Source organism: Suricata suricatta, chromosome 14 (genome assembly GCF_006229205.1).
Source record: "Suricata suricatta isolate VVHF042 chromosome 14, meerkat_22Aug2017_6uvM2_HiC, whole genome shotgun sequence".
Classification (NCBI taxonomy): Eukaryota; Metazoa; Chordata; class Mammalia; order Carnivora; family Herpestidae; genus Suricata; species Suricata suricatta.
This window is the reverse complement of record NC_043713.1, coordinates 61,790,284-61,802,593: the sequence shown is the minus strand read 5'-3', so window position 1 is coordinate 61,802,593 and position 12,310 is coordinate 61,790,284. Positions and strand designations below refer to the sequence as shown.

General features: G+C 49.5%; 1 protein-coding gene across 3 annotated transcripts in view; it reads left to right on the top strand.

Annotated features, from left to right (window-relative positions):
• Positions 1 to 12,310, top strand: part of LOC115277748 (protein HIRA) — a 94,727-nt gene that overhangs the window by 64,606 nt on the left and 17,811 nt on the right. For 2 of the 3 annotated variants that reach the window (XM_029922084.1, XM_029922085.1), the window contains 8 exons: positions 48 to 252; positions 652 to 756; positions 2,008 to 2,156; positions 3,334 to 3,495; positions 4,089 to 4,147; positions 4,507 to 4,612; positions 6,243 to 6,365; positions 6,846 to 7,009. In XM_029922084.1, the coding sequence (XP_029777944.1) occupies positions 48 to 252; positions 652 to 756; positions 2,008 to 2,156; positions 3,334 to 3,495; positions 4,089 to 4,147; positions 4,507 to 4,612; positions 6,243 to 6,365; positions 6,846 to 7,009 (1,073 nt within the window). Of the gene's footprint in view, positions 1 to 47; positions 253 to 651; positions 757 to 2,007; positions 2,157 to 3,333; positions 3,496 to 4,088; positions 4,148 to 4,506; positions 4,613 to 6,242; positions 6,366 to 6,845; positions 7,010 to 9,123; positions 9,213 to 12,310 lie in introns of all 3 variants that reach the window. The other variant, XM_029922086.1, reaches the window with a different exon arrangement.

Here is a 12,310-nt window from a genome sequence, read left to right as displayed (position 1 = left end):
AATTTATAGTCACATGGAGAAAGCCATGGATGTCTGTGTTTGCACAGGTTGAAAGAACAGAACCTTGTGAAAGAGCTGAGGCCCCGGGACCTCCTGGAAAGCAGCAGTGACAGCGACGAAAAGGTCCCTGTGGCCAAGCCCTCCTCACTATCCAAGCGAAAACTGGAGCTTGAGGTGGAAACAGTGGAGAAGAAAAAGAAAGGGCGACCTCGGAAGGAGTCTCGGCTCATGCCTGTGTCTCTGTCTGTCCAGGTGAGGCAGCAGGCCCATGCTGTCTCCCCCAGCCTACACTGTAACCTCAGTGCTGCAGTCCCCATGTGCCTAAGTGGGATAAGAGAGGCTGTGCATGCCACAGTGTGCCTTATCAGTGTGGAAACAGTTGGCAAGACATGCATACCCCCAGAGGTAGCATGGAGGCCATGCTCTTACACACCTGCAGTCAACCCACTCAGAGTCCTTGAGCAGTTCTCTGAGGTCAGCTACTCATCTGCAAAGTGAGGGTCTTTAGAGCATTCATCTGCACTTTCACCTTCACAGAGTGGGTGGAAATGCCTGGGGAACCAGCCTGGCGTCACCTGTGTGTGACTCACCTTTACCTGACGTTGCCCTACAGTGCTGGGGCAGGGCTCAGAGACATTTCTGCTCTTGCAGTCCCCAGCTGCCCTGACCGCAGAGAAGGATGCCGTGTGTTTGTCTGTACCAGCACCTGCACTGAAGCTGCCCATGCCAGGCCCCCAGAGAGCATTCACCCTCCAGGTGAGCAGGCTTCCTGCCTCCCCCAGCAAGTGTGCACATTCTCTCCACTCTCCCCCTGTGTAAATCTTCAATTGTCACTGACTTAGGGCTGCTTTCCAGTGGCTCTCCATTGCTTTCTGGGGTAAGTTGTAGCTGATCAGGGCCTGTGACCAGCCTCTTCCCCAAGGGCTCCCTTGCTGTCCACACACACACACACACACACACACACACACACACACACATTTCTCTGTGCTTTTCTTTTACAGTCCTGCTGCCGTCTTCTGGATGGCCAGCTCCTTCAAAACTTGTCTATGGTGTTCCTTCTGGTAGCATCCTTGAGCTCCACCTTCTGCCTTGGGTAGCTCTAGAGTTGATGTAGTTGGACTGTATGGTAGTGGCCTGTGTTCCAACCACCTCACTGATCCTGTCCTCTTCCCAGGACCCAGCAGAGTCATCATCAGAGCTGTTTGAACTCTTGGAGTAAAAGCTTTTGGCCATATACTTATTCAAACCACAGCTCTAGAGCAAAGAATCCTTTATACACAAAGCCCTTCCATTCACTCAGTCTAGCACCTGACCTTGGACATGCCATAGGTTTATGCCTCTTGTTTGTCAACTCAGATGCACGTCCTTGGGAAACCTAGGACCTCACATCCTAGTCACTTTTACTGAGCATACACTACGCCACCCAAGAAACTGGTCCTCGTGAGACACCAGAGGTGTCAGCCCTTCCCACCACAAGGCTTTCTGGGCCTGAGGGTAGAGACCCGTGTAGTTTGTTCTTGTTGCTGATGTATGCAGAGACAGGGCGTACAAATCCTTTTCTAAACTCTAGATACCCTAGTGCATAACCCAGGGGCTTTGCCGCAGAGTGCTGCTTGGGGCTGTTCTTAGTTTCTGGGGGTCTATGAAGGGACTTGTCTCCCAGTAGCCTCCAACCCTCTGCCCCACCTCTCCAACTTGTTTGCCCATATGAGCGCAAACTGTTCACCTGTTCTCCCTTGGGTCTCCATGTGGGCTATCCATTCATCAGCTCCCTGGGTATGAGAGATGAGGCTGAGCCAGCTTCCAGCCCTTTCCCTGCCTCTGGGTACCATACATCTGGACCTCTGACCTTGTCCCACCCTGTTACTACACACACCAACTCTGTCTACTTCTCTGTGTCTTTTTCCTGCTGTGGGGTCTCTGAACATCTCACCCGTCACATGACCCAAGTGTCAGTGGACCCACCATCACCTGAAAAAGACATTTTGTTTGCTTTCCTCCACTCAGGTGAGCTCCGACCCCTCCATGTACATTGAAGTGGAGAATGAAGTGACTGCCGTGGGGGGCGTGAAGCTAAGTCGTTTAAAGTGTAACCGGGAGGGGAAGGAGTGGGAGACGGTGCTCACCAGCCGGATCCTCACTGCTGCCGGCAGCTGGTAAGGGCAAGGGTCTTCATTCAGCCCAGCTTTTAATGTCACGCAAGCACCACGTGCTATGCTGTGTGACACTGTTACCGTCTGAGGCAGGGTGCATTGCCCTATATGCTAGCTCCCACAGAGGCCTATACCATGCCTTGCCCTGGGTTAAGGACATGTATCTGTCATCTCAGTCCTCACAAGACCTAATAAAGCCAGCATCATTATCACCATGTTACATGTGGGAAACTGTCTTAGAGGGTCACCCAAAGCAGGAGTCAGCCCAGATGTTGTGCTTCCCTTATCTGGCCAGATTCCTAAAGTCTCAGGTTCCAGGCTGAGCTCTGCCTGGCTCTCTCTGACATGGAATGGTTCTTTCTCTGGACCCCAGATTTTCATCCAGGGAGATCAGGATGGATTTCTGATTGTCTTATGAGTTTTCAGCCCAGCCCTTTCCATATTCTGTATGAGGGGAGACCTTAATTCAGTGGTTAGTCATCCGTGTCTTCCCAGGAGCTTCTAGGACAAAATCCCTTGGAGCTCTTTTGCATGCACTTGATCTGAAAAGAGGACCAGTGTTTTCCTCAGGTGTCTGTTGAGGTGTAGGATCTGCAGTCAGGACCATGTATTTGGTTCTCTTGGCTTAGATACAGTCATTTTAACTAAATCCTTAATTAGTTATTATGAGGCTGCATGTAAAATGCTTTCATAGTCTCTGCAAGTACTTGGCCCTTTGTCTTAGGTCAGGGTTCCCATGGGCCCTGAGCGGGTGCATGGTGTTGTGCCTAGAAGGAACCACCATTCTGTATCTCCTTTTAATTCTCTGCCAAGATGAGCAGACTAAGCTTCCCAATCCCAGGTACCCCTGGAGGACTAAGAGGCCTGTGCGGTAGGTACTGCTGTGGGCTCCCTTTGGGTCAACATTAGTCTGAGCTCAGAAAAACTCAAGCAGCCCCTGAAAGGAAAGAGAACACATTCTCTTTAGTTAGGTCTCATTTAGGCTAGGTCCCATGAGCCCTGCTACCCTGGTCCTCGCAGCAAGCCCTTGCCCTGCCTCTCCCTCAGCTGCTTCTGCTCAGAGGAAGGCCACAGCAGGTACAGGGCGGGCACAGAAAGAGGAAAGTTCTGCATTTCAGGGCTGCTGCCTCTGCCACAGCTCTTGATCATCGTGACACCTGTCTCTTCTCTGCCTTTGCAGTGACGTGGTATGTGTCGCCTGTGAAAAGAGGATGCTGTCAGTGTTCTCCGCCTGTGGTCGCCGCCTCCTCCCTCCCATCCTCCTGCCATCCCCAATCTCCACTTTGCACTGTACAGGCTTCTACGTCATGGCACTCACGGCTGCAGCCACGTTGTCTGTCTGGTGAGAGGCAGGCCTATGGTAGGAATGGGCTCCAAGCAAGATAGGGCTGTGCAGGTCCCCTCCCACTGCAAGGACAGAGAAGGAAGCAAAGGAGGCCACTCAGCAGACCTGTCCTCAGACCCTGTAGGCCTGGGGATCTTAACACCTGAGGGGCGCTAAGCAGTCACATGCTGCTTGTGATAGCCAACCCGTGTTGGGAGAGGGAAGATGTGCAAGTAGAAGTGGGGCAGGCTGCCTGCCCCTGCCACCATCCTTACAGGAGCAAACCTCATGACAAATCATAGTGCCCGATTGTATGTGCCAGGGTCCAAAAATGGGATCTCAGCTGCCAGAGCTTGGCCACGCTTCTCTCAGAGTTGGCATGGTATTGATGGCAGACCCCACAGCTGTTGCCTAGGCCCTTTGCTGTAGACTTGTGCAGAGGTAGTGTAGTGACACATGGGGAGTGGAAGCCGCTTGTGGCACAGAGCCCCTCTTGGGGGAGGCAAGGGCCGGCTCTATACCAGGAACCGTGGAGTGGGTCTAACCACCAAGGCACACTCTGATACATTTACTCCAACTGGAGAGTAAGCTGTTCCCTGTCTTTCTCCTAGGGATGTTCACAGACAGGTAGTTGTGGTGAAAGAAGAATCTCTACACTCCATCTTGGCAGGTAACCTCAGCAGTGGACCACCCCTTGTTCCCTGGGGTGAGGCAAGCGATGCCAGGGCAGGGCAGCTTGGGTTTTTGATGTAAACAGGCTCTGGGCCCAGCCTGAGGCATTCAGTGTTGGAGGGGATGCATTCTCTCCAGGGGCACATTTGAATGGGTCCCTGAGAGATGACAAACAGCTTGGTGGGTGGCAGTAAGACCAGCATGCACAGAGTAGAGCAGCACCTGCCTAGTTGCTGAGTCAGTGTGAAGGCACGTGTTGCTGGGACAATGGGAGCCATGGTTTGCATTTCTCCTTAGAAATGTAGGCACCTGCTGATCAGAACACACCCAGAACCTATTCTTGTACTATCTCCCTAGGAAGTGACATGACAGTGTCACAGATCTTGCTGACACAGCATGGAATCCCAGTGATGAACCTCTCTGATGGGAAGGCATACTGCTTTAATCCATCACTTTCTACATGGTAAGTAAGCCAGCCCCTAGCCCTACCCTTCTGAGAGGGTGTCCGTCTGATCTGGAATAGACTCCTGGTCCTGGCAGTCAGGTCTTCCTGGCCCAGCTTCTCCTGACAGTCAAGTCCTGTGGTTGGGGCAACAGCGGCAGCCCTGCTGGGCTCTATCCACCCTATCCAAGGACTGAGAGAGCTTAAAGCGGCCAGTAAGGCCCCACTGTCCCTGGGCAGGGGTGTTTTCCTTCTGGATTGTTCTCTGGGGACACTTTGGAATGGGCATTTGAAAATCCTTATGGTTGTCAGTACACATTTCTGGCCTGGCCTCCTTAGCATTACGAGCATAGGTGAATGGGCTTCACAACCACTCATTAATTTTTATACTTTGGCAGGAGCCAAGTAGCGCTTCGGCTAACTTTGTGAATTAGTAAGTTTGCACCATCACTCACTGTCATGGTCTGTCTTTCCTCAGCCCATTCTGGAGTTTAGAGCGCTTTTCTATATTCATAAAATCTCTGTTCCTCCAGGATCTTAATCCAGACATGTAAAGTGTGTACATTGTCTACCAGCCGATCTTCTCATCTGCTTGCACCTTTGGTCCTTCATAACCAAGCCAACTGTCCTCCAGCCCTTATCTGTCAATACTTGCCAGGCACAAGTTTATCCTCCCACCGAGATTTCTTTCTTGAGTTAAAAAAACAAAAACAAAAAAAAGCACAAAACCAGGTGCCTGGCTGTCTCAGTTGGTAGAGCATGTGATCTTGAAGTTGTAAGTTTGAGCCCTACATTAGGTGTAGATTAGGAGATTACTTAAAAATATAACTTTTTTTTAAACTGAAACTCCCCATTCCTAGCTCTTCCAAGTTGCAACTCTTATATATTATATGTGATTACTGTAATTATGGAAATAGGCTGTTTCTTTAAGAAGAGAAGTGTTGGCTCTGTATTTTGGACACATTTTTATAAAGGCACCCAACCACTTTAAAAGTGTGCATAGAATGTTTTCTTTACAAAGATGTGGGGGTGCCTGGGTGCTGAGTCGGTTAAGCGTCCAGCTTCCTTCTGGCTTCGGCTCAGGTCATGATCGTGGTTCGTGGGTTCGAGCCCTACGTCAGGCTCTGTGCTGACAGCTAGCTCAGAGCCTGGAGCCTGCTTCGGATTCTGTGTCTCCCTCTCTCTCTCTGTCCCTCCCCTGCTGGTGCTGTCTCTCTCTGTCTCTCAAAAATAAATAAAAAGCATTTTTAAAAAATAAAAAAAAAAGAAAGATGTGAAAGGTCCCAAGAAACTGACTGCTTGGGATGCTGTAGAAGCTCAAGAATGCTAGGGCCTGGCATTCCTGGAAGCTCCCAAGGGCTGAGCCAGGTGGGCATCCAATGCACACTTCACACACAGGCCTCTATCCTTAAGTTCTGAGACCATGGAGCTCACGTGGTCCCAGCGAGAGCCTTGTTGGTGACCTTTACTATCATCAATTTTGCCTCATAATGAAACCTGTCCATGAGCACTCTATGGAGAGGATGCAGTGACACTCAGCCTCTGCTGGCGCTCTGAGCACAGGTCATGTGGTGCTTGCTGTCCTCGCTGCCAGCCTTTCTGGTGGACCTTATGGTTTTCCTGACCTCTGCTCTTACTGTTGCCTCCCCAGGAATCTGGTGTCTGACAAGCAGGACTCCCTGGCCCAGTGTGCAGACTTCAGGAGCAGCCTGCCTCCCCAGGACGCCATGTTGTGCTCCGGACCGTTAGCCATAGTCCAGGGCCGTGCCTCCACGTAGGTGACCCAATTTGCTAGGGGAGGTGCCGGGTCACACAAGCACAGTCCGACCCAGGCCTGTACTCTGCCTATCCTCTGTGCCTAGTTACTGCTTAACACAGGCAGGCTGGAGGGTGCCAAGAATTGTGGGCCCACATTATATAATAACACTTGGGTCACAGGCCCTGTCACTTCAGGGCACAGATGGTGGTCTGAGGTGCTATGGGTCATGAACACAATGGGCAGTATTTTGAGGGGCGGGGGGAATGGGCTGCTGCCCTGTCACCTCAGGAGCCTTGATAGGAGGTATAGGGTGGGATACACCTGGGATGCTAGACAGGAGGCCTGTGGCTGGGATGTGGGATGGTTTGGCCAGTGTTGAGTCTGACACCTGCCTCTTTACTGGCTCCTCATTGGTGTCCAGGGGGACAAGGTGGCAGCCTCCTGCCCCTTGCAGTGCTCACTGCCTCATGATGCTTGCTCTGACGGTCTCTGCAGTTCAGGAAGACAGGCAGCCCGACTCTTCTCCGTGCCTCATGTAGTGCAGCAGGAGACTACCCTGGCCTACCTGGAGAATCAGGTTGCAGCGGCACTCACCCTGCAGTCCAGCCATGAGTACCGTCATTGGCTCCTCCTCTACGCTCGGTACCTTGTGAATGAAGGTGAGGTTTCTGGTGACCCCTCCACCTTCCTGGGTCTGGCTCAATTTCTACCCCAACATGACCTTCCTGAAAGCCCATGAATCAAGGCAGGGATGCAGTGGCCTAGGGTTCTCTGCACTCTCCTTCCTTCCAGCCTCCTATGTTTACCCCCAGAGGCCCTGGCCTCAGCCAGATGGCCCTCAGCCCCCATCTCTTAGCCTGAGCTGTATTCAAGGCAGCTTAGCAGGCATCCAGCTCTATTACAGGCTCTGAGGCCCTGAATCGGGTAGGCCCCGAGGACCAGGAGGATTTGCAGCAGGAGGGCCGTGGGGGCACAGGATGCTTGGATAGACAGGCTCCAGAAGAGCAGATGAGATGCTCAGACTCCTGCCTTCCCTCATACCCTGGAGGTTCAGTGATAGCTGGTCACCCCAGAAGAAGGCTTCTTCTGGCAACACCCATTGAGCCTGCATTTCTCTTCCTCCAAGCCCTTCCTGTCCTGGAAGGGCTTGCCTGCTGTCCAGCACCTCTCCATGGCCTTCTTAGCCCAGCTTTCCCTGCCAACACTTCTGTTCTCTCCAGTATCTCTTCCACCACTCCTTCCCTTTACAGTCAGCAGAAAGCTCGTGTGTTGGAAGAGGTGTACATCCTGTTCTCAGGGCACCCTCCAATAAATAACCTTTCATCTCTCTGCAAGTGTGGGGTTGTTTCTGAACGCCTTCCTCCCACTTGAGCTTGTCCTCCAGGTTTATGGCTTGGGGACTAGCACTCCCAAAACTCCCTGCGTGACCACACAGCTCCAGGTCTGGTCACAGAACATCCTTCCCCACAGCCTGTCCTGGCCTTCTTGGTTCGCTTTTAACATCACCCTCCCTATTTTGTTTATCATTTAGAGTACAGAAAAGAGAAAAAGTGTGTCGAACCCCCTACAGGTGTTACTCCAAGAACTCACATGTCACACTGCCTCTGATGATAATTGTGTGTGTATATATATATATACCTCTGATAACAAATACAGCTCACCAACTCAAAGCCCCTCCCCCCTCCCCAGCAGACTCCAGTGATGAGTTAAATTTCCCTCTTCCCACTCAGTCTACATGATTGCACAGCCTGTCTGGTCACTGAGTCTTCTAAATACTCAATCTTCCCACGTCCACACTTTTGCTGGGGTGCTCCTATCACATCTGGGCCTCATACCCCAATCCCCTGGGGAAACCTGTCCTCTGGCTCCTCTAATTTACTTCATCCTGGGTGTTGATCAAGACTCATCCTGATGCCCTGCACAAAGTCGCTGCCTCTTCTGGGGTCTGCACCTACTTCTGGAATCACTTCTGCTTGTTTCTCTTACTCCATCTTTCACAATGTCTGTTCCTGCGTCCAATAACACAAGTCACCTCTGTTCTATTTCTTGCTTCAACTATAAAAGGACTCAAATTTTAAAGGGAGACCCCTCTCACTTCTAAAATTCCTCAGAATCCAGCATCACCCTCTTATTCTCCACCCTCATCTTTGGGTAATTTCATCATACCCTATGGCTTCAGCTGCCACCAGTGCTAACAGACCCCCCGAGTCTGCCACTAGCATTTGTGGCACTCCATGTGGCTCCATAAGCCATGAGTTGATGGGCCCGTGACTGCTTCTCCTATCTTTTCTGCTCTGTCACCACCTCCTCACTCTAGATTCATACCCTTGCCATCTCTTACTTCCCAGAGGTGCCTCCTGACCTGCTGATCTCTCACTGTCAACACATCTTCTCTGAAACAAATCTGACCAGCCCACTCCCCTCCTTCCACGATTCCCACGTTTTCCCATCACCTTGGGGAGTTTGTCCCAGAGCTGGCCACATCTCATTTTTCCCATGGGTCCAGCACATAGAGGGGCTACTATATATTCTGTCAAGGGAATGGGTTCATGAGTGAAAATCTGGCATTATGGGTCTCAGTGCCACAAACTGAGAGTCGTGCAGTAGGCTTTTTGCCCAAAGCAGCCAATAAAATAAACATTTGTTCAATCTATTTTGATATACACAACAACTTAGCATATTCTTGATTTTTTATTTCTTTTTGTAATGTGTTCCTATTTCTGTTTTGTTTTGTTTTGTTTTGTTTTGTTTTGTTGTTTTTTCCCGTAATTAGGGTTTGAATACCGACTCCGAGAAATATGCAAGGACTTACTGGGTCCGGTTCACTACTCCACTGGAAGCCAGTGGGAGTCAACGGTAGTGGTAGGTGCTGCTTTCATTCTTGCCACAAGAATTCTGTCTTGAAAAATGAAGGTAGAGATGAAAAATAAGTCAAAGTGCTTTGAAATTCTTCCCCATTAGACTTCTTCAGCACACCGCCTTGGGCCCCAGCGTCAGTGAGAGACTGAGATGCCAGTACTGAACTCCTGGGCAGGAACTGGGCCCTCAGTATCAGGGGTCTAGGGAGTGCTCAGCCTCGCATGCACCTATGCTAAGGAAAGCTGCCTGCCAGGGGCTGTGGGTTTGTTCAGTAGAGATGAAAGATCCTTCCCTGCCTTCATGGAGCTCTCAGTCTGGTAGCGAGGCAGGCAGAAGCAAGTAAGCAATTCAGTCAACAAGATGGTTTTAGAATCTGGATTATGCTAAGAAGGAAATAAGCAGAGCAATAAGCTGAGGGTACCTGGGAATGAGAAGCTAGAAAGAACTCAGAAGAGGACTTTTAGGATGAAACTCAGGGATAAAAATGAGCCAGCTCCATTGAGACCTGGGAGCCTCCTGGTAGAGGTGATAGTGAATGCAAAGAAGGCATGGTACATGGCGGGGGCCACTCTGGGTGGAGTATAGCAGGCAAAGGAGAGGATGGTATGAGATTAGGTGAAACAGATAAGCAGGAAGGAGATGATTGAGACCTTGTGAGGAGCTGGAGCTGTTGGAGGAGTTTGTGCAGAAGTGACATGAAGTGACTTAGATCAGTCAGCAGAAGTGATATGAACTGATGTAGCAAAGCAATAAGGGCCTGTGTTTTGCAGCAGTCTTGGCAATAGGTGAAGGTGACTTGGATCGGCATGATGGCCATAGAGAGGGGAAAGGAGAAGGACTCAAGTTGTATTTTGGAGTCAGATCCAACCAGACGTGGTAGGTGGATGGATGGATGGATATGGAATAGATTAAGAGACAGAGACTAATGATTATGCATACAGTTGCCTCCAGATTTTTTGGCTTGCACACATGGCTGCTAGTTCATTGAAAGGAACAGGTTGGTGAGGGATAGGGGTTGTAGATGTAAGTTAGCTCCCCAGCTTCATTCAGTCACTGAACAAATACTGATGGAGCACCTGCTCTGGCCGGGCACGGGACAATGAGCAGTGAACAAAGCCAACAGGCCCCACCTTCATAGATCTACATTCTTGTGCGGAGAAGCAGATTCTAAACAGCTGAGCAAATACATGTATTGTGGTGGGTGGGGGTGGGTGCTGTGAACAAACATAAAGAAGGTAAAGGGATACTTTCAGGATGCTATTTTATATTGGGTAATCAAGGAAGCCTTAACTAACTGAGCAAAGGCCAGAAAAGGTGAGGGGCGAAGCCCCAAAGATAACTGGACAAAGAACATCCAGGCAGAGGGAACAGCAAGTCCAGAGGCCCTGAGGTGGCAGGGCTTGCAATGTGGAAGGTATAGCTAAGCAGAATAGCAATGGGAGGGTAAAAGGTTGCAGTCAGAACTGGAGGGTCAGACCTCACAGGCTCTATTGGTCGTGGTATGTGCTTGGCCTGTGTGTTTTATTCTATTTTTATTTTGTTGTAATAGATCTTAGTTTGATTGGTTAATAGAATCCTATTTTAAAAGTCCAATTCCCCTTACACCTTTGAAGGTATGGTGCCAGTCTTAACATTCACTGTTTTTGCTACAAATCTGATTTCCATTGCTTTGTAAGTTGTTTTGGGATCCTCTCTATTGTCTTGAAGACAGCCCATAGTCTGTTTCTTTGATTCATTCTGTAGATTTTTCTTGGTTCTTTTCTTCAGTTATATCTTCCTTTCCATTTTCCCCATCATCAAAGAGATGTAATGTCCTCTCTTTTTAAAATCTTTTGTATCATTTTTTATAGGTTCCGTTTCCCCCCAGATTTTCTATTTAGTCTTTTATCTGCTTGAGCATAGTAAGCTTAGTTATTTTTAAGTTGTATGTCTGAAAATTCTGGTATCGGGAGCCCTTGTGGATCTGTTTCTCTTGCCTATAGATGTGTCTGCAGTTTCTCATTTATATTCCTATTTCCTTACATGTTTGACTATTTTTAACTGTCTGCTGGACATGGTATTTGAAAAATTTGTAGGAATGATTTGAGGACTTAAGTAATATTACTTTCTTTCATGGAGTACTTTTATTTGCTGCTGCCAGTTCTTGAGGCACCAGCATTGCAAGGTCCCTTTAACACAGTTCAGGGATTTAGGTATTCTGGGTTGCCTTGAAATTCAAAACCAGACACTCATTTGTGCAGAGGCTGGTTTACTTCCAGTTTACCCTTATTCTAGGGTACATCCCCTTGGGATGGCAGCGTAAGGAGGGATGACTTACCTTAGACTCCCATTTTTTCATTTTGGCCCCTACTTTGATCTCCCTGGGCCCTCAAGTCTAGCAGAAGCTTGCTCAGCCTCTTTCTCATCAATAAATGCTCCTAAGGCAAAGGCCTTGTTCTCTGGCCCCCTACCTTCTCCACATCCCAGCTCAATCCTTTGTCACTAGCATATTAGGTTTCTGAGTTCTGTTTCTGTTTGTGTAACTTCCCTGGTCTCAACTGGAAGGGTTCTGAATTACCAGTAAAGCTGTTTCTTTATCACGCATCACTTCCGGAACCTTGACCGGACATTTTCTTGGGTGAGAGATAGACTGGCACATGCCTGACCAACCCTTCCCCGTGCCAAGTTGTAGAGCTTCACTCTGTGATCCAGTGGCCACTCTGGGAGCCTTAGCCCAGGCTATCAGCAGGAGCTCTACATAGCAGTTTTCTCTCAGCTTCATGGTAAGCATCCTAGGCCAATATGGTACAGATGGAAGGGGGTCAAGCAGGCCACCAATTATTAGCCATGTGCTCTTTTCTCCCACTCCTTCCTGCTGCTTGTTTGTGCCAGCTCCAAAGAGGATACCCCATTGGAGCTTTGCCCAGGAGAGCCTGGGCTCCCTTCCTAGGAGGGAAGGTATAGTCCTACCTGCTTTTTGCCTTCTGTAAATTACCTAATATAGCTGGTCTGCTGATGATCTCTGGTATCCATGACAAATGCTTTCAGCTGCAGATAAATTACAGATTGCTGATCTTATAATGGTTGTCTGATTGCTGATGCTTCTAATGGTGCTGAAATCA